The sequence below is a fragment of the Paralichthys olivaceus genome, chromosome 6 (assembly GCF_024713975.1).
Source record: "Paralichthys olivaceus isolate ysfri-2021 chromosome 6, ASM2471397v2, whole genome shotgun sequence".
NCBI classification, from domain to species: Eukaryota; Metazoa; Chordata; class Actinopteri; order Pleuronectiformes; family Paralichthyidae; genus Paralichthys; species Paralichthys olivaceus.
Window position 1 is genome coordinate 11,399,948 of NC_091098.1, and position 20,826 is coordinate 11,420,773.

General features: G+C 43.3%; 2 protein-coding genes across 10 annotated transcripts; one reads left to right on the top strand and one right to left on the bottom strand.

The window, feature by feature from the left end:
* Positions 1 to 1,635: 1,635 nt before the first annotated feature.
* ybx1 (Y box binding protein 1) lies at positions 1,636 to 7,036 on the top strand. Of its 8 annotated transcripts, none has more exons than XM_020089137.2 (8): positions 1,636 to 1,998; positions 4,250 to 4,313; positions 4,563 to 4,596; positions 4,684 to 4,773; positions 4,905 to 5,186; positions 5,563 to 5,648; positions 5,986 to 6,275; positions 6,697 to 7,036. In XM_020089137.2, exons 1-7 carry the CDS (start codon positions 1,887 to 1,889, stop codon positions 6,227 to 6,229), a joined length of 912 nt encoding a protein of 303 aa, XP_019944696.1. In that variant the 5' UTR covers positions 1,636 to 1,886; the 3' UTR covers positions 6,230 to 6,275; positions 6,697 to 7,036. The 8 variants fall into 8 exon arrangements, with proteins under 8 accessions (XP_019944696.1, XP_019944690.1, XP_019944691.1 ...); XM_020089131.2 differs by having other exon boundaries at positions 1,687 to 1,998; positions 4,905 to 5,249; positions 5,563 to 5,660; XM_020089132.2 differs by having other exon boundaries at positions 1,687 to 1,998; positions 4,905 to 5,249; positions 5,563 to 5,660; positions 5,989 to 6,275.
* arhgef16 (Rho guanine nucleotide exchange factor (GEF) 16) lies at positions 6,821 to 20,068 on the bottom strand. Of its 2 annotated transcripts, XM_069527378.1 has the most exons (16): positions 19,764 to 20,013; positions 19,022 to 19,201; positions 18,310 to 18,951; positions 17,727 to 17,778; positions 16,896 to 17,059; positions 16,620 to 16,676; positions 14,619 to 14,779; positions 13,310 to 13,462; positions 13,088 to 13,217; positions 12,602 to 12,676; positions 12,419 to 12,511; positions 12,111 to 12,262; positions 10,312 to 10,494; positions 9,420 to 9,490; positions 8,240 to 8,341; positions 6,821 to 8,124 (listed from the first exon to the last, which is right to left on the bottom strand). In XM_069527378.1, exons 3-16 carry the CDS (start codon positions 18,877 to 18,879, stop codon positions 7,985 to 7,987), a joined length of 2,103 nt encoding a protein of 700 aa, XP_069383479.1. In that variant the 5' UTR covers positions 18,880 to 18,951; positions 19,022 to 19,201; positions 19,764 to 20,013; the 3' UTR covers positions 6,821 to 7,984. The 2 variants fall into 2 exon arrangements, with proteins under 2 accessions (XP_069383479.1, XP_019944687.1); XM_020089128.2 differs by lacking the exon at positions 19,022 to 19,201 and having other exon boundaries at positions 19,764 to 20,068.
* Positions 20,069 to 20,826: the final 758 nt, after the last annotated feature.

Below are 20,826 nucleotides of genomic sequence, written 5' to 3' on the forward strand. Positions count from 1 at the left end.
ATCCTCTGCTGAACTTACGGTTACCTCGTCTTGTCCCAGCCATCCATACAAATCTTAGCCTCCAGATCCCCTCCCCCATCCACGCTCTCCCTCTCCTGCCTTGGACCTCGTTCCCTATAAGCACAAAAGAATCCTTTCAGATGTAGGCTCTGTTCTTACGGAGGCAGGAAGAAGGTTGGTTTTTGGGGGGGGGGGTTCTCTTCGTGGGGAGCCTTTCTGGGGTCAATGCTAAAGCCCATCTTTGTGTGGGAGAATGGGGCTCGGCCATTAACACCAAGTTCTTCACCCATTAGCCAGTGCTCATAAACAGTGCCAGTGGAGCATTAACATGACAATGGGTGGGGGGCGGGGGGGGGGGGTGTCCTCACACTCATGTGAGTCTATGTCTGCCTGTGCTACTGGAAGTGGAGTTTCTGAACTCACTCAGGATAACGACAGCATTTAACTACTTTATTATTCTGGACAATGTGTGTGTATTACATCAGGATTCAGTGTCCTTATGTGAGCTTTTGAGCGTTACAAAATTCAAGAGGGGTGATCATGTAAAGGAAATCTAAATCTAAATCTAAATGTAGCAAGTCATAGAAAGTAGGACTGATAGTTTAAAATATTCTACCAGTGAATCCTGAATCCTTTCAAGAAACAGTCATATGTTAGGGTGTTTAAAATTTTAAAGGGAAATTGCAGATATTATTCATCGAGTGTACAGTGTCCCAAAATGACCTTTGTTTAAAAATGTCATTTATTGATGTAAATTATATTATCACATCTAAACAATGAAATCATTGAATTATCTGTTATGACTTGGTGAACACATATGTTCTCTTTGCTGTGACAGCAGGCTGTGTAGAAAGACAATAGTAGGCTGTCTAGACTGGTGAGAACTTGATGTTCTGTACAGTTTATCAAAATGAGCTCTCTTCTCAAAGCCTCCATGGTTTATGTTTGAGAGGTAAAACCAGTGAAACTGTGAGAGCTCATCAGGATCATAAATATTATGTAACATGAACATAATGTTCAGTAAATTAAATATGTATGCTTTCCTGATGTATCCCTTAATTTAGGTCATTTGATATATTTCTGGGCTGCATGTGGGGATTAATATATTGTACAGCAATATGCTTAATATTCTGACATAAGTGAAGGCAGCCATACAAACAACCCTTCTATTTATCCTTTATTTAACAACTAGAATAAATAAAATTATATTCCATGGACTGAGGGACCACTCTGAGAAATTACACTTTAATTTTGCTTCTCGATGGACAGATGGCAACAAGTCAAATGAGGTGAAGACCTGATTTCCCCTCAAATCACAAACATTAAAATATATTCCATGTCTTTTGTTGTGTTTTGAGACAGTTTCGCGACGCCATTTTAAATAGATGTGACTGTATTATCATTCTAGTCGTCCTGATTTTGGACATAATTGTACAGATTGTTCAAATCCATCAGAAGAGTAACATATTGCAGACAAGCAGACACTCTGTTCCCAAAGAGTCGCGGTGATCCGTCTACCTCGTCTGGCTGTGACATCACTGCGGGGCGGTGACGATAGACAGGTACATTGTGCCGTAGCCAATCACATTTAGCAAACGCGTCACTCGTGGGAAACGGGCAGCTGTCTGAACCAATGGAGCCGCAGTTTGATCGCTGTCAACGAGTCCAGCCAATCCCAAGAGTCGTTGGGCGGGACCCCGGGCGAGAACATTGCCCGGCACAGCTTCACATTCTGCCCAGTTAGATCGGCAACGGGAGCGGAAAGAGGAAAGCTGAGAGCCCGAAGGCAGTAGCCCCCACCACCGCCGGCCCAGGTTACCATCTAGCACCGGGAAACATTGCAGAGAGCCGCCGCCGGCAGAAGCCATTACCAACCAATAGTAACCATGAGCAGCGAGGCCGAGACGCAACAACAGCCACCGCCGCAGCCTGCTGCCGATGCGGAGAGCCCATCCAGCCCGGAAGCCGCAGCTTCCACGGCGGATAAGAAGGTCATCGGTAAGACTACGGGAAATTAGCCTGTGAGCTAACATGGCTAACGTGGTTGGGACCCAGTTGATGCGCTAATGCGGCGGTTGTTAATGTTTACGAGCCGACGGTTGATTTAATTAACAATTTGATACAAATGATAAATCGACATTGTCTTAAAGTAGCACTGCATTTAAGGAATTGGCGGTTCAAGTTAATTTTGGTTTAGTGAAGACTGATTTCTCATGGTTATAGATATAGGTATGTGGGATGTCTGTGGTGATCAATGTTAAGTGGCCATTTGAGGTTTTATCTGTAATAAAGTAAAATCAAATTCTCCTCGCTGTCAAATAACATGTGAAGGAAGGGTGATATTGTCAGTGATGAATTATGTTTTAATTACGTTTTAAAATGAGAGAATGTGATGGGTAAAAAAAATGTCCATCCGAATTTAGTGTGTTCACCGGCCTCCCCACGATCCGAATCCGCCGTAGAGTCCCATGTTGCCGGTTGGCCGTCACATGTACGACCGCTGTAAGTGATGCTCAGCTGTTAGAATGAGCCGCGTCTGTGCGTCAGGTTGTCGGGCAGTGGTAGTTGACGTCGATGGAGTAACCATCATTAATACCGTCCAACAGTGTCGAAGCTAGTTACTGCACACTGCTCGTTTAACCGGCTACTGCTGCCGTCGAGTGCAAGCTAACGATAGCTGCTAGTCCCTTTGTTCACACGAGAACCCGGTTCCACGATGATATTTTTTTCTTTACAATAGCCGAAAAATATATAGAAAGTTCCGTATAGTGCTGGCGGTGAGCCGGTCAAATCAAACCTGTCTTCTTCTGGACACGGGGATTTATCAGTCAGTGGTTGAGGGTTTTTGAGGGAATTTGAGGGCTATCGTTGCGGCCTAGCTACTTAAGCAATGTAGCTCGTTGGCTAACGAACCCGTGTTAGCCAAACGGGCTAATGTTAGCTATTTACATGGCTGATGGGGCCACCCAAAATGTCCGCCGCATGATTCCACTGGCTTCTAAAGCGATTTAGTTATTTTCCCACAGTAAACAATTAGACCAGTGACACATTCATATTAATTATTAAAATACTCCAGGTCACCGTACACGCTTTCTGATGTGTTACGGTCATTTCCGCTTGCTGGCTCTAATCCAACCACATGGTTGAGACCCAGTTAGCTTAATGCTAACAAGCCAGCTGAGCTCAGTTTGCTAACGTCTCCGGGCGCGACTCGTACCACGTGTGCTCGCTCAGGCTGTGAGCAGTGCGGCTCAAAATGGGGCAGTAGGTCTGTGGCGGTTGAACTTTGAAACCCCGTCAGTGACCACGGTGGACCTTGCTCCACAGGGCACAGGCACCGACAATGCGGGTAAAATGTCGTCTATATTATGACATAAGTGGCGCGATCATTACTGATTAAACATTTCGGTTATCTTGTCCACACACCATGGGCAGCTGGCACTGGACACCCCCCAAGTACCAGGGGCTATAAAAAGGTCGACAGTTGGGAGTTAAATATAACTTCCACATTATCTGTGACCATGCTTAGTTTTTCATCATCTGTCGTTATTTGACGCCTCAACTGTTTCTCGTCAGTGGAGGCCTCGTGAAACACTGGCCCCGCACAAACCCGCTATTATTAACATGTGGTTTGTGTGATCCAATCACAAGTGGACAGCTCTAAGTGTGAACGCACTCAGATCGGATGGCAATCCGATCACGCCAGACCACATTCTTTTAGCGGTGTGAACGTAAATCTCAGCTGTCGTACTCTGAGACACCGCAGTTTCACCACGAATCGAACGCATTTGTCTCTCGTTGATTTATTTGTAATCATCACTGATCACGACGTAATGATCGATACTTGCAATTCTTTCTTCAGAGCTGCACGTGATTCATTCAGACTGTCTTTCACTCAGCGTGCGGAGTCACACACAAACAGTGACATCTGACACGTGTAAACTTAGACCGGCTCAAAACAACATCGTTTGGTCTTGACTAACACAAATGACGTACATGCCAATTTTAATGTCGAGCGGGGAAGTGAGATCCGAACACACGGGAGACACTTCCAGGACGCATTTTAACGCGTACTTAACACCGACCACTTGTGATCGGATCTCCCAGGACGGATGTTAAATACCAGTTGTATGCAGGCCGCTGATGAGCTTGTCTGGAGCTTTTCTGATATCTCAGCAGTGTTAACAGAAAGGAAGCGACTCACTCTTCTACCTCCTAAATAATTCAGGTTTGTCGTATCTCTTTGCAGCAACAAAAGTCTTGGGTACAGTGAAATGGTTCAACGTCAGGAATGGATATGGTTTCATCAATAGGTAAGTGAACCCCACCCCCACCTCCCCGATATTATCTGTGTGAGTGTAGGAAGGAACATTCCCAATCCTATTATGGCTTTGATTTGCTTACAAAGCTAACCAGACGATTTGTCTGCTGGTCTCCATACGTTGTTACATGCAGTGCTTATAAACCCTGATACTTCAGTTGCTATATGCATCATGGCATTATGTGGTGCAGCCGGATATTTTATACTAGAAGTAACTGAGTACGTTTTTCTTTCTTTCTAGGAATGATACAAAAGAGGACGTTTTTGTACACCAGGTAAGTTTTTATTTATTTTTCGTCTTTTTTTCCCCCCTCAAACATTCTGTATTTATAAAATCTCACTTCTGAACTCAACGTTTTCAGACAGCCATCAAAAAGAACAACCCAAGGAAATACCTTCGCAGTGTTGGAGATGGAGAAACTGTGGAGTTTGATGTAGTTGAGGGAGAGAAGGTAAAATATACTTTTGTGACTAGGTGCAAAGTTCTGCTTTTAATTTGCAGCTTCTAAAAATGCATCTGCTGAACTGATTAACTTACATTACATTTTAATTACATTTCTTAAAACAATTCTGCTGTGCACAGGGAGCAGAGGCAGCAAATGTCACCGGCCCAGGAGGCGTTGCAGTCCAGGGGAGTAAGTATGCCGCAGACAGGAACCGCTATAGGCGCTATCCCAGAAGGAGGGGCCCTCCCCGTGGTGGAGACTACCCAGAGAACTACCAGAGTGATGGAGAGGGTGAGCCCAGCAGTGGTGGTCGTGACAAAGGCAGCAGAGACGGGGGAGACAGCGCCCCGGAAGGAGAAACGCAGCAACAGCAGCGCAGACCCGCTTACCCTGGCAGACGGCGCTACCCGCCATACTTTGTACGTAGACGCTACGGCCGCCGGCCCCCTTATACCAACGCAATACGCGGAGAGATGACTGAGGTACGCAGGCACAGGTCTACCATCCTGAAGCAGGCACCCAGCTGTCCAGTAACAGTCGTGACTCTTGATATGTTGATGTCATACTCGACTCTGAACACTCTCCTTTGTAAGCTCACGTGGTTGTGAACAATTAATCTTGGTGTATCGGGGGTCTGCCAATATTTTAGCAAACTAACTCAAATAGGCCCCTCAACTCAAATTGCGGCGTGGCCATTTTCATTTCAAACTACACGTCATAAAGCTCCATACATCTGTTTGCCTCTGAACAGACTCCGGATAAAGCTGTTTGTCAGTATCATATGTTTGCTTTCAGGGAGGTGAGGGTGACGAAAACCAGGGAGGACCAGACCAGGGCAACAAACCAGCGAGGCAGAACTACTACAGAGGCTTCCGACCAAGGTTCAGACCAAGGTTTGCATGTTGGCTTCAGTGACGCAGGGCTGCAATAGTGGGAGAGTAAAACATTGGGCTTTCTGGATTCTAGTCTCACGCCCTCTTAATGGAATTTATCTTCAGAAAAAAAAAAAATTATAGTATCAATAATAAATGCCACCTGTTTTGGCAAGAAAAGCTCTCCCTTTATTGCAGCCTAACCTCAAAGAGCAGCTGTGCATTCAAATTTGACTCACATTAATTTTTTTTTATTGTATTACCAAAAAAACTGCATCTCACCTCAGTGGATGTCAGCTCCTCTTTGACTTCATGTGTGCTACAGCCTTGTTTTTCTTATTCACAGCAGGGGTCCACCCCGTCCCAGACCGGTGCGGGACGGTGAGGAGGACAAGGAGAATCGGGGAAGTGAGAGTGGTCAGGACCAACAGCCCCGCCAGCGTCGCTACCGCCGTAACTTCAACTACCGCCGCAGACGCCCACAGACTGGTGGCAAGCCCGGCCAGGAAACCAAGGAGGCCAAGGCAGGAGGTGACCCATCTGCAGAGAAGACGTCCGCTCCCGAGGCCCAGCAGGGTGGGGCTGAGTAGGAAGAAAACTGCCCACCGGCACCTACCATCTTTTACCATCGTCCGGGTGAGTCCACAGTGGCTGATCTTTGCTTCCATAGCTTTAGCTGCATTATTATTCTACATTCTTCATCTGGAGCTGACAGTTAAGGATACAGACGATGGATACTGGGAATAGTGAAACATACAATATCAGTAATTGCTGAAAGTTGCTTTTAATCTATTTAAGACTGCCTACCTCAGTCATTTGTACCATTTGGCTTTGTGATTAATGGGCTAATGCAGTGGATTTGATAAAGGAAACTGGCACCATAAAGCCTACTGGCCATTGTCTGACTTCCGTATGAGCAATAGTTTTAGATTTCTTATCTATCTGGAGATGAAGCACATTTTCAAGCTACTTATGTTTAAAAGATGACTAAACTTATTTTACTGTCATGTGAAAATTCCACACAACAGACTAATGTACCCATTTTCTTCTTTTACAGTTTTTTTGTCAACAAGAAACATCAACAAGATCTGAGCAATAAAGATTTGACTTGACGAACGTCACAAGCTTGCACCATGCATTTGACCAGATTACCACCGATTGCCTGCAGAATCTATGCAGACTTGTTTTTTTTCCATTATTTTTATGTGACAGCTACAAACGTTTCGGGGAAACAGCAAATGTTTTTCTAAATGTGTCCTAAGTTTTTACACCAAATGGTTTTTAAAGAAAAAAATGGAATTTGATATCTGGTCAGTTTGACATTTTTAAATAACTTTTTATGTATTCAAACATTTTAACAAAATGCAAGCTCAAATAAAAGTCCAGAAACCAGGAAACTGTCTCTACTGTGATTTTTCTTTTGCACTGGCTCCAAACCACATTTATTGGCTCATTTACAGAGTAGACTGGTATTTTAGTTAATTTATTTATATATTTGGACATAACCTTTGCAGTAAATTTTAGTAATCCACCAAATGCAACCAAGGCCCAGTGAGCTATTTCAAACTATATTTTAAAATGTTTAGCAAAATCTGGTTTATAAAGAAACTCAACAATTTGTTTGACACCAACACAATGTGATGCACAGAAATTTAAACATGATTAACACTTGGATAATTTCTAGACGTAGCTTCTCATACTATTCAGTATGCAGGCACAATTACAATGTGTAGCTCCTAGATTTGAAATAAAACCTAAGGCCACATCTGTGGTGGATTGTTTCCTACTGCCTGTAAGTTAAGATGTGTTTCCGGGAACGTAAAAGGTTGTTGTGGCTCAAGTTGAGTGAAATGTCCTGTTGGCCACTAAAAATCCTGCTCCTGCAAGTTTCTGATACATTTGCAGGACTAAGTGTGGGTGAACAAAAACAGCTTAACTAGAAGTAGTTTCTCTGGAGATTAAACTTCCTATTCAAAATGACAGTCCTGTTTTAATATAGTTACTTGGGATAGTTTACCATTAAAGGGCAACACGAAACATTGACGCTGACTGGACTTACACTCAAAACCTTCATGGCTCAGTTGTATACACACACCACTGGAGCACCAGGCTGGGATTAAACGCCTCTTAAACTGCATATAAATCCCAGAAAATGCTTTTCAGTCTGTTAAAGGAATTCTGAACCACTGTAACAGTAATTCATATTATCCCTGTGTCCAATGTTATTCATCTGCAATGCAGTCAACAAAAACTGAACATGGTGAGCATCACAAATCTACTGGAAGGTGTGTTTTCTTCTCCATCCCCTCTACATGGTGATATGATTATGTCAATGACAGTCACATTTAAACGTTGGTCTCTTTGCGCAGACGCTTCATGCGTTGCACGTTGTTCTCCATGGCGGTCGGGTCGGTGATCTCCATGGCACAGCTCGCTGGAAACCAGCCTCTCTCGCCATCTCGCATTCTCTCCCCATAGCAAAAGTCTGGAAGGAGCAGACAGTTTAAGATTGTTTGAGCACTGCAGCATGTTCTTTAAATATAATTTGTAGAAGGAAGGACATTGAGCTGGAATGACTGGACTGACAACCAAGGCCTCACCTTCTTCTTTCTGCAGGACGATAACAAGCTCAGCCTGCTTCAGCCCTAGCTCATCTGGCTCCTTTGGCATGTAGGCTTTAGTGGCCTCGTACTGTGGCAGACCTGAAACATTCCCATATTACTATGTGGTGGGGGAAAAAAGGCTTTTATGTTGCATATGGTATATTTTCTATGTATTCCAGGGTTTTTGTTTCTGTTTTCAGAACTTTATATGAATTTTTTGTGAATGACTTTCTGTGAAGGCTCATGAACACATGAACATCCTTTGCTGCCCTGTTGAATATCTTCAGCCCACTGCATCACTTCCTAGGATGTGTAATTTTTCCTGGAAAGGCACACCCTTTGATAAGGACGTCAGTAACACACAAACAATAGGCCACTGACACTGTTCAGACCTGGTATTAACATCCGTCCTGAGTGATCCGATCATGTGATCAGTGCTAAGTGAGTGTTCACACGTATTAAATACATCCTGAATGTGTCTGCTGTGACCACTTGTGATCAAATCTCACTTCCGCACTGTACATGCAAATCAACATGCCATTTGTGTATGATGACCAAAGACCAGTGTGAGTTTACAGATTTGTCTCATATCTGTGTGTGTCAGTGTGAGGGATAAGAGATGGCGAAAAGATTGTGGCCTACGTGCTTCCTAGACCTCAGAATGTCTGAGTGATCAAATCCAGGTGCTATCAGACCTGAACTTAGTGCTGACCACCTGTGTGATCCAATCCCTCAGGACAGAGGTTAATAACGGATCTTAACAAGGTCCAGGTGCTGCCAGTCTGAGGGTTATTCTTTAAATACGCCTTTAACAGGGAGCATCATGACGGCATGCACTCAGAAGAAAAATATTTAGATCATGCAAAACATTTTGTGTTTTCATCATATTTGGCCTGTGGACAAATTGGAAAAAAATAAACTTAAATACCACAGAAGTCCTGAGAATCAAGTGAATAGTTACAGACTTGGAAAACGAATGAAAACCATCTGTTATCTGTGCCACACACTGAAGGCTTCCATGACAAATAAATTCTTTCCACATGAGGTAAGAGAACAAACATCACAGAAGACACAAACACACTGGCAAAGTCAATTTAGTCATTTCAGATTTATATTTCATTCAGTATATTCCAATCAATGACATACTTGAATAAGTGAACAAAGCATGCTGACTTACCACCTCTAGAAGTGACGGCACCTGCCTGCTTGTGCTCTGTAAGAGCGACTATCCAACGTGCACGGTCCACCCTGAGTAACAGACACAAAAAAGAAGCGGTGAACACAACGCTACACCCTGTGCAGTGCACTGTGCGTGTGGTAGGGTAAAAACGTCTCATGAACTAAATGCATTGGATTATTTAGGTTGGTGTTCAGACTTCTGTCAGTAGAGGGAGTCTGACACAGCATATCAGCTTCCAGGTCATGTAAGGGAATGGAGGACAACGTTTCCTAGAGGACGCCTCAACAGTCACATTTAAAGCCCTTAACAATCAAGCCCCTTCATACATCAAAGACCTGATAACACCGTATTATCCAAATAGATCACTCTGTTCACAAAACACAGGCTCTCTTGTGGTTCCAAGAGTCTGTAAGAGTAGAAAAGGAGGAAGAGCATTCAGCTACCAGACTCCTCTCCTGTGGAACCAGCTCCCACTCTGGGCTCGGGAGGCAGACCCCATCTCAGCATTTAAAGTTAAAAGTTAAAAGTTAAAACGTTCCTTTTTGATAAAGCCTATAGTTAGTTCTGGATCGGGTGAGTCCTGAACCATCACTTAGTTATGCTGCTAGTGGTCTACACTGCTGGGGGAACTCCCATCATGCACTGAGCACTTCTCCACTTCTCTCTATATAATACGATTTTAAGGTCTTGACCTTCTATGTAAAGTGCCTTGAGATAATGTATATTATGATTTGGCGCTATACAAATAAAATTGAATTGAATTGAAAATTGAAGAAACTGTCAACATTCAGATATATTCATTAACCAATATGTGACAGAAACAGCAGCTAACATCATCTTATAATTCCTTCTTGGACAATTGAACGATGGGGGATGAGAGCAGCAGTACCTGGACTCGGCCATCAGGGAGATGTGTTCCGATCTCCCCTCGCTGTTCTTGCTCATCAGCAGTTTAAAAGAAAGATGGTAGCTGTTCTTCGCAGGTGGAGACATCCGTCCCTCGGCATCCTCTCCGACCTCCACCTCCACATTCTCCAGAGTAGCGTAGTCCATCACCACAAAGCTCTCCTCGCTGGAATCAGTGTTTACTCAGATTTAGAGTTTATTTATTTTTTCCCCAGACATATCTTATCCTCTGGCTGCAACCATAGACACCATAGACAGCTGTGAAGCCAATCGCCAACTGGTGGCTGGTTGCAGTATTGGTAATAAATCCTGCCTCCTCCATGTTAGCAATTGGGATATGGACAAAACAAAAAAGTAAAGGAACACATTAAATACATTTTCTGCCATTTTAGGTAATTGTCATTACACGGATTGTGGGTCCAAGTGTCTTTTATCTAAGTTAGGTTTCAATTAGTTATTTGATGATATAAAAACGAGGTGAAACGTCATGATTGACAGCTGAGACTGACACAGGATTGGTCGAGCATGTGTATCAGTTGAACCTAAATACTGCAGCTTCATCCCAAGATCGCTACTGTGCAGGCTCTGACTGCACAAGATGGCAGCATCTGAATCCGGGATTTTAGGATGAGGAGACGTGTCGTCCATCTTTAATGAGCAGTCACAGAGGTGTCTTCAGGAGTTGTGGACTTGTCTCGCCTATGAACACAACTCCTGAAGACACCTCTGGATGACTACATCATAGTTATTCGCAGAAACAGAGCAACTTAAATGATCATTTTTCCACTTATATGTTATGTAACCAGCTGAAACAAGTTTACTGTGTAGTTGTGTAGAACTCATAGAGCAAAAAGAGCCACATATCCTGACTATCTGCTGATAACATTTACTGCATATTATCACTTGAGGAACGGGGTCACAGTGACGACTTTAGAATGACTCAGAATGACTCCAGTGTTGTGGCTCAGTCGCTCCTCTGAGCTTACATTGTTTGGTTTCTCCTTAACTCAAAACAGAAAGCTGTAGTCCAGTCGAGCTGACATGTTGAATGCAAGATTGAAGAATCTCAAGTATGCACACACCACATCCCTACACTGCTCTCTTCTCTCTGTCCCCTTGCTCTCCCGCTCCTGTCTGCACTTTGTTTCTCATGTTCCCTGCCAGCAGAAGGACCTTCTTGCAGTCCACAGGTATTTGTTTAGTTAAAGAAGCCTTAAGGTTAGAACTCAAAATCAACAATAACAACTAACACTAAAAACAAACCTCCGGCTCTGGTTCTAATGTTGTCTCCATAAATTAGGTGTCTGCTTCTGTCAGTTAGCACGATTACACAAAAACAATCCAACCGATTTCCATGGAATTTAGTGGAGCTGTGGGGCATGACCCAAGTAAGACCTCATTTAATTTGGTGCACATCCAGCAGGTAGAGCCAGGATTTGTTTTACTCACATTGTGAGTTTGGGTGTTTTTCAACATTTAGAAGAATAATTGTGAGGATATTGTGAGGATTGATATTTATGAGTGTGCAATTCGGTGAAGATCCAAATAAATATCTTGAAGTAGTGAATTTAAATGTGGATCCATTCGGGGACTGTTGGTCATAGCAGAGGTAAACTCTACTGACTGACATTTTAGTTTCTATATCACAGAAGGCAAAACCTTAAGTGATCTGTATACTCGACCCTGGTGATGATTTAGTATGAAAATCAGTTCTGAGTATTGTTTTTATAAAACCCCTTTTCTAAAGAAACATATCTGTGTGTGTATTTGAGGCCCACTGACCTCTTCTTCTTGGTAATGATCAGCACGTCATTGAAGAGGAACAGGTAGTAACTCCTGTTGCTGAAAGCCCTCCAGATGCTGAGCTCCTCGGTGCAGACGGCCAGCTCGCCGCGCTTCTTCAGCCACCGCGATGATGACACCAGAGGAAAAGGCTGTGAGGACACAAGATTTATCCGGTAAGCAAACCGGACCACGTCTCATTATGTTCCTCGCTCTTCATATCTACACATTTAACCAACATTTCATCCAACACGTCAAAGCGGTTTGCTTTGAGGTTGCTTGTGCAGAAACATGTGGTTTGCTCTGACCTTGATTTTACCAAAGTCCATATGTTTCTGGATGGTGTACATCTGCTCTGTCCTCTCCATCCGCCTCGCTCCATCATTGCAGCTACTGACCAACTGTTAAGATAGTCATCACAACACAACTCAACCTCATGTGGTTGCTTAAGAGTTGGAGATTCACAGGCAGGCTGTTCTCAGTATCTTTACCTTGCTGATGGCGTGCAACGACCAAACGGCAGCAAAGTACTCCGCTGTCTTGTCTGGAGTTTTCTGGCAGATTGTCTACGAGGAGAAAACAATGGTAGTTAAGTTATGTACTTATAGTACTGTATACAGTACACGCATACACGGTATATGAAAGGTTGTAGTTGTGTGTATACAGGCACATGATTCTTGAAAATGTGAGATGTGATGCATACATAAGTAGAAATTCATTTTGATTTTAGTGGGTGCATCTTTTCATGACTTTATAAATAACAAAATAACATAAATGCATATTTCAATGACAGTGACACAAAGGATGAGAGTGGCCCCAGCCCCCCCGGGACCCTCAAAGGATAAGCAGCATAGATAATGTATAGATGGGTGTAAAATTACCATTATGGCTTAAAAACTTAAAAACTATCTATTAACTAAAGACTTTAATCTTTTTTGATTTGACAATCACATGGGCCCCTTCTAGAAGTAACTCACATCCTGCAGCAGTGGAAGTCTGGTTACTCGCTGCATTGGAAGGATGAGGAACGAGATCATGGGGAGGCCTCCGCACTCACTGCTCCCTTCAATCTGCCTAAGCGTCTCCTTGAACGCAGTGTTGCTCGTCCTTAGAGACACATAGAAAAAGGGAAGTTCAGCTCATCGTGCCGCATTACTGCAGAAACACAACAGCATGTTACAGTTCGCTCTGCTACCCACAGCAGCTTCTGCAGCGTCCTCTGCTGGAAGGTCTCGTTGGAGCAGTAGACAATGTAAGGCTCGAAGTGATGGGCAGCGTGGTTCTGAACAATATCGCTAATGTCCCGAATCACTGGGTTGTCATAGTGACGCCGCTCCAGGTCCTCGAAAAACCTGAAAAGAGAGAGAGACAGAGGGGGAGGTTGGTAAAGAAGTGAGAGGACACTGGTTTTCCTCCCACAGACTAATTACAGGAGCAGGATACACAGAACTGCGTGAGGACAGTGGAAGGTATTTCACAAAACAAGACTGGGCAATAAAACGATAACAAAGCCTCAACCTTCACTCAAGATCAGAAACTTTAAGCTTTAAACAATCAGACATTCATTGTGATAATTATCGATATGGACTGATATGAACATTTTTATCTTGATAATATTTTAATTCAAAAAGAGTATTAGGGCCACATGAAGGGGAAACAATATTCGAATTTCAAGAATAAAGTTATAATGTTATGAGAATAAAGTTATAATATTACGAGAATGAAGTTTTCCAAGTTTCCAAGGATACATTTGGAATATTAGGAGAAGAAAGTTGTAGTAGCCCAACAACATTAGTGTGTCCCTGTTGAAAGTGATGTTTACTGAGACAATTTAACTGTCCCCTCTGATTTGAGTGGTTTGAATGACTTAACAACAGGACACACATACAAAACACATACACTGTGAGACAGACATGTCGCACAGTAGCTTCTGCAGATCCTGTTTTACTATGAAACACATGACAAAAGGAACAAAGACGGACAAACAAGCCTTCTCCTGCTGCTGCAACTGAATCTATTTTCATTCACGATCAAGTAGCTGGCAATGCAGAGCAACAAAGGCTGCTCTATCACAAATTATCATCTTAAAGCCAGGAATACCACTCAGAGCTGCAGCTGAACCTGTTTGACTAGCATGTTTTAACACGTCCATGCAACCCACAGGATACTAGAGACATGCTACAGGCAAATATTCAACCTGAAACTTGTGACCCATTTTCTACTTGAAACCACAGATCCAGTGGGAATTTGATGCGTTTACCTTAATGTAAAGACAACACACTAAAATGCAGCTCTGTTTAAAATCTGTGAGTTAAAGTAGATAATGTCTGCAGATAACAAACAATTATCTTGCACTGCTTCACACAGACACCATTATCATTACCTTTTTTTTTTTTACAACATACCCCAGGGCTAGTTTTCCATTAGCCACACACACACACGCACGCACGCACGCACGCACGCACAACCACACACACACAAGTAAGGCTGTAAGAACGTGGAGCCCACCGTTGGCTGACTTTCTGGATCACAGAGATGTTGGAGAAGAGGTGATGGTGCTCCGTGGTGGTCATCGTTTTTCTCAGGGCTTCACTCTCCTTGAAGTGACGTACCAGTATGCCCAGGCTGTGCAGGTACGAATACTCCGAGGTGATTATCTCGAAAATGGCCTGTAAAGTGACCACACAAATGTTTGTGCATGAGGAACCATTCACATGCACACATGCAACATGTACATTTATTTCAGCTTTAACCTTTAAAAATATAAAACTCATCCAGTTGTGTTCTTTAGTTATTATCGTCTTTAATTAACTTTTTCTTGAATAAGTTTTCCTTCTACTTCCTACATTTCCCCCAAATTCCTCTAGAAAAAAATAAAGAAATCAACAATCCGCATCATGCAATGCATTCTGGTCTGTTGAGGCTGGAGAAATCTGCATCTCTGCTCTCCTCACATGTTGAATACTGGTACAAAACTGATGAGGTCTGATGTTAACTATGTTTTAAAGTCCACAGGAACGTAATCTCTACGCACTGAAATCTACCAGCAGACAACAACAGAGGTGCAGAAATGGAAGACACGAGCAGCAGCAGCGATTAAGGTGCAGTAGTTCCTGTATGACACTATACATATTCTGTAATGAGGGGTTGGTTAACCTGTGCTGTGTGTGGTCAAGATGTAAAGTGAGCAACCAGGTGGTGACAGCGCATCTCCCACACTCTTGTGGCTCACAAAGAACAGAAGGGCAGTAGCTGAACTAAAATCGAGAACACTAAAAAATCTCAGACCAACAAGAACGTTTCAAGCAAAACAGATCTGAATTTCAGAAAATGGTTCGTTTTGTTTGCTGAACTTTTTCACAGTTCCTTAGATGCTGATCTTAATTTCTAAAACCAAACTTCACGCAGAAGCTTTCATATCCCTGTGAGTGTGACAATAATAGAGCTCTAGGACTCTGGACCCAGGAACATAAGAGTGACATTAGAAGCTGCTCAGGAGAGGACCTGAGTTGTGATTACACTGGCAGGGTGTGGCTTTATTCAAGGACTGTAGTGCACACAGGGTGAACCTTAGCTGTTGACACAAGAAATGCATACAGATGACAAAAGGGAAAATCCACCCTCAGATCGTGTTACACTGTATAGATGGTATCAGTCTGTGATGTTCAGTTCATTTTTGAAACTGGGTTTGTTGTAACCATAGACTGTATATAAAGAGGTTGTCACACCAACATTCCCCCAATCTACTTCTGGTCCTGCTCAGTGAGTCGCTAAATTTCCTAAAAAGACTCGGTGGAGTTATAGTGAAAAGTACCAAAGAATAAATCTTAAGTAAATAAGTACAGATACATAAAAAAGGAGGGATTAAGTAAAAGTATTCTGTTACATCCCACCACTGGACTTCATTATCTAACTTAATATTAATATCATGATGACATCATTCCTACCATATGATCATAATTATTTGTCAATCTATATAAGCTTTGGTTTGCATCTATGAGAAAAATGCACTTTTCAACTATGCATGACGTCATTTTCTGACATCACTTGTCACAACACATGATGGGGAATAAATATCTGATCAATATAAGGTTCAGATCGTCTCTCCAGCTCTACTGTTTATTCATTCATCTTAACATTGTGATTAGTGAAAAGCTTGGTTTTCTTAAAGTGCACATTTCTTTTGTCAAAATGTCCTGACTGTGTTAATGAACCTAAATCAAAATGCAACGTGTCTTATTAGTGAACTGCATTCTGGTGTTTATTGTCTATGGAGGTTGGTATCAGTGCCTCTCTGTGTATCTGCTGGACGTGGATGCAAAAACAGTGGGTGCAGAAAGGAGGCATTGTGGTTTCATTCAGATACATGTTTGTGAGGCCACCGTGACCTTTGTCTAACTAAAATCTAATCAGTTCATCATTGAGTCCAAATGAATATTTGTACCAAATGTGAACCCTAAAGGCGTTCTTGAGATATCGCATTCACGAATGGGACGGACACACTCTTACCTCCTGTCTCTTCCTCTCCTGAGCTGAGATCAGTGTCAGGATACCTGTGTCCTTCACCTTTGTTAGATTGAAAAAAGAAAACAACCTTAAAGACTGAAAACTATTTGAAAAATGTTTCTAGTCTGTCAGACAGGAACATTTTCACACAGGGTCATGTAGTATGGAAGTACATGCAGTCGTACTAGAGGATTGTTAGCCCTGATGTCAGGAGATTTAGCTTTTGGTGACATGGGCCGACATGTTGATGTGCTCAAATCAAAAACATGTGATTTGTACCTGAGGTAGCTGGCTCCAGGTATGATATGCTGGCTTGTAGTTCTTCACCACGATGCCCTGGTCTTCCACAGGGGGCTCCACCACCACAAAGTCATCCAACATCTCATCCTGGTTGGTGGAGTGAAGCCCCCGCTCACGGATCTCCTGGTAGAGCTGCGGCGTAGCTGAGGTGTGCATCGACATCAACAAACAGCACTTAGCGTGTGATGGACTCACATGACTTTTTACATCACGCAGCAAATTTTTCATAATCATTCCTAAGCAACAGTGGGAAGAGTGAAAATACCTGGTTTCTAAACCGACGTATATAGTTCTCATAACAACATGGGCCATTTTAAGAATTAGAGATGCGAGGTGAGGATGCTTCTCTTTGGAATAAAGTGAGTTAGACTTAAATTGATAGTTTTTGGTATCAACATGATAAGCTGTTCAGAGCTCAAAAGAAAGATTTAAAATTTTTTTCTAAGATGACCAGTCTTGAAGTTCACATTTTTTTTAAAAACAGGTGGAAACATTCCTCGCAGCAGAAATATCGGTGTCTTCAAATCAGGTCAACATAGATATAACTGAACATTTGCTTTAGTGTGTCAGTGTCTGAGAGTACATAACTAATATCCACCTTTAGGACACCACAGACTCTCAGCATGCTGGGAGTATTCAGACAGTATAATTTCCTGTTTTGTCTTCGACTGTTGCCTTAAGGCTATGACATGTAGATCAAGGCCACCACAAAAACAGAAAAACATCAAATACCTTTGTAATTTCCCAGCTATTTGTAGTGATGGAGTTAACTTTAGTGCAGTGGACAGAATGACACATTAGTGAACATACCATCTTTGAAGGATCCACGTTGTTTCTGGTTCCTCTTTCTCCCCAGGGTTCTCTAGAGGGGAGACAGCAGTGAGTTTATCACCGGAGCAGCGAGTCAGTGACACTCAGTTTTTCTCCCAACACCTGATTCTATCTTCTGCACTGCTTCTTACTCTCAATCCTTTAATTGGTAATCATAATCACATGTAAAAAAAAAAAAAAACAAGCTTCCAGGTCTTACTCAACATTAGTACTTGTCTGGAAGACTGGAAACAGTAGCCATCATCCCTATGACTAAAGGAGAATTTGACAGAGGATACTGCCAACACTGTTTGCTCTGCTAGCTGTGACCTACGGAACTAGTAGAATAACAAACCTGGATCAGCTGGGCTCTGTTTTCATTTTAACACCGGCAGTAAAATCAACATCATTTTTGACTTATACAGGATTTCAGAATTGATCTCAAATATAGACTACTTTAGAAAATGCTTCTAATCCAGAGTACAGAGTATTTACAATGTATATAAAAATTGTGATCTGATTTAAATTACTATGACTCTGTGGTAAATGGACAATTCTGCCCTTTGAGCTCCAGCATCTTCACCTTGCGTCTAGGGCTGCGAGCTGGACCAGGACTGGGTGCTCTGTCCTCTCTGACAGCTTTCAGTGTGGTCTCAGCCCCTCGTCCTGAGGCCATGGCTTCGATGTCCAGGCTGGTAACTGCAGCTCTGTACGACTTGTTCCTGCGGTTCCTCCTCAAAGATAAACCATCTCCATCGCTGTCATAATCCTCCCAGGACACATCTGTCCCCTGGGTGGAGTGACGGCTGCGGGTCTCATTGCTGGAGTGCTCCAGTCCCAATGGGAATGTAACCACAGTGGTGTGGTGGCGGACTTTAGGCCGGCTGGGCGTCGCTAAATTCTTGGGGATGAGCTGATGGGTGCCAACCTTCAGCGCTGCAGGACTTTGGGTGCTCAGAACCACCTGCTGAGGCACCACGAGCCTGTCGACTGCATCTTCCTGGGGTGGGGATATTTCCAACTTGGGTGTGGAGGGGCTTTGTGGCTGGTAGTCCTCATCGCCCGGCTCAGATATATGCAGTTCTGTTAAGTGGCCCTCCAGAATCAGAGGGGCATGGTCGCCCGTGCAACCGTCTGACTGGCTGTTGGACATTGCGTCCTTGTGCCGTGTCCTCTGCCCTGTGTCTAGTGTTCACTTCAGCAACTACAACAGCATCGGAGGAGTCTGAGGAGGATGGTAAAAAATAACATAGTAATGAAGAGACATACAAGTAGACAACATATATGAACTATACCTTAAATGGAGATAAGGGGAGATGGCAGTGATAACACAGACAACCCTCAAATACCACCAGGGACCTGCAGAGGGGCTCCCAGATCTAAGGGGGGAGTCTATCCCATGATCCCTGCTCACACATTCAGTCAGGACAGAGCAGTCAGCTGTAACCTGTGACTCACTCACCATTCCCTCTACACTTAACTCACACACACACACACACACACACACACACACACACACACACACACACACACACACACAGACCTGCTCCAACAAATCTGTGCACCACAAAAACATGTCACACATTGTTCTGTTCCTATAGAATGCACACAGATTGTATGAATGTGTGTGTGAATGTAAAACTACTGTAAAGCGCTTTGACTGGTCACCAGGAGGAGAAAACCTTCTATTCTATGTCAATCCAGACCATTTATAAGGTCAAGTGCAGAAACACATTAGTACACTGTGTTATTATTCAACCCAAACCATAATAAACACTTCACAGCTGAGGCCTTACAGTAACATGGAGAACACACAGTCAGAAATGAGTTAGAAAAGAAGTTACACAGCGACAGAAGTGACCAGCTTGTTTTTCTCTCCTTGTGCTCAGTCGCAGTCTGAAACTTCCAGAGACGGATTAGGGAGGGAGAGCAAGAAAAAATGTCCGCCTCACTCACATTCCCACGGTTCACAACAGCGAGGTGACGCGCGGAGCACCGCGACACCGAGGCGGAGCAGCTGGGGAACATCTGTCTTACCTGTGCGAGGTGAGCGGCTCGTCTAATCCCTGGTGTGGTTCAGACTCAGCGGGCCGGTGGGTGGAAGTGGAGCAGAGGTTTGAACGGCTCCAGTCCTCCTCTCCTCTCCTCTCCTCTGTCACTCTCCTTCTTCACTCACCCACTTCCTCCTCCTCGGCCCGCACGCGCCCATTAAGCTGTCTACGTCACTACAGGTGAGTGTCAATCAATCATAGAAGAGAGGGGGGCATTTTAAACACATGCATAAGCACATGCAGGGGAGGACGGGTGGTGGAACTTGTGGATCAGCTTCTTACTTGGATGTATCAGCCACATGTGACTGGACCCCCCCCCCACCAAGTCTGGTTTATGCACTTTGAACTCAACCCCAGTTTTGAATCTAATGCACTGATTTAACCTGTGCACACAACCCTCCTGCAAAAAGACGCGTACATACACCGCCCCCCCCCTCTCTCTCTATATATATATCGCATTGAATTTCTATTCTTTATTTGTAAATGTTTGTTTATCGATATCGCAGCGGTATTTTAGCGCCCTCTAGTGATTATTAGGAGACATTACCCTTCCCTCCATATAATGCATGTTCTGGCAACCTCCACATGCAGACATAAACACTATCACCAGCCAAAACAAGCTGTCAGAGATTTAAACTACTTATCTCTTCAATGTCCCATTTGATTTCTGCTGTGTTTCTTTGTTTCTGATGTTTATTTACCTAAATGCCTGTAGCGCTTCAGCGCCCCCTAGTGACCACTAGTACATGTTCTGGCCACCAGCCACTCGCAGACATAAGAAATATCAACAGTCTTAGCAAGCTTTAAGAGATTTAACTACGTCACTCTCTAAACTCCAAGTGAATTTCTTCATTGTTTTTATTTATAATGTTTGTTTATCTTAATAGCAGCAGTAGTTTGGCTCCCTCTAGTGGCCACCGGATGAAATTAGACTACAGTCTAGTCCTCATATACAAACATGTTAGCAGTCTTTCCAAACTTTTAGATATTTAAATATTTAAATGGAGCAGTACTGTAGCAAACCTCTATATACAAAAAAATATCAACAG

Coding starts and splice junctions, on each gene's coding strand:
- ybx1 (XM_020089131.2), top strand. CDS start 1,887: ATGAGCAGCGAGGCCGAGACGCAACAACAGCCACCGCCGCAGCCTGCT. Junction 4,597..4,683: donor AGGACGTTTTTGTACACCAG/GTAAGTTTTTAT, acceptor CAACGTTTTCAG/ACAGCCATCAAAAAGAACAA. Junction 5,661..5,985: donor CGACCAAGGTTCAGACCAAG/GTTTGCATGTTG, acceptor TCTTATTCACAG/CAGGGGTCCACCCCGTCCCA.
- arhgef16 (XM_020089128.2), bottom strand. CDS start 18,879: ATGTCCAACAGCCAGTCAGACGGTTGCACGGGCGACCATGCCCCTCTG. Junction 17,060..17,726: donor ACGTGGATCCTTCAAAGATG/GTATGTTCACTA, acceptor TGCACACCTCAG/CTACGCCGCAGCTCTACCAG. Junction 12,263..12,418: donor TGGACTTTGGTAAAATCAAG/GTCAGAGCAAAC, acceptor GTGTCCTCACAG/CCTTTTCCTCTGGTGTCATC.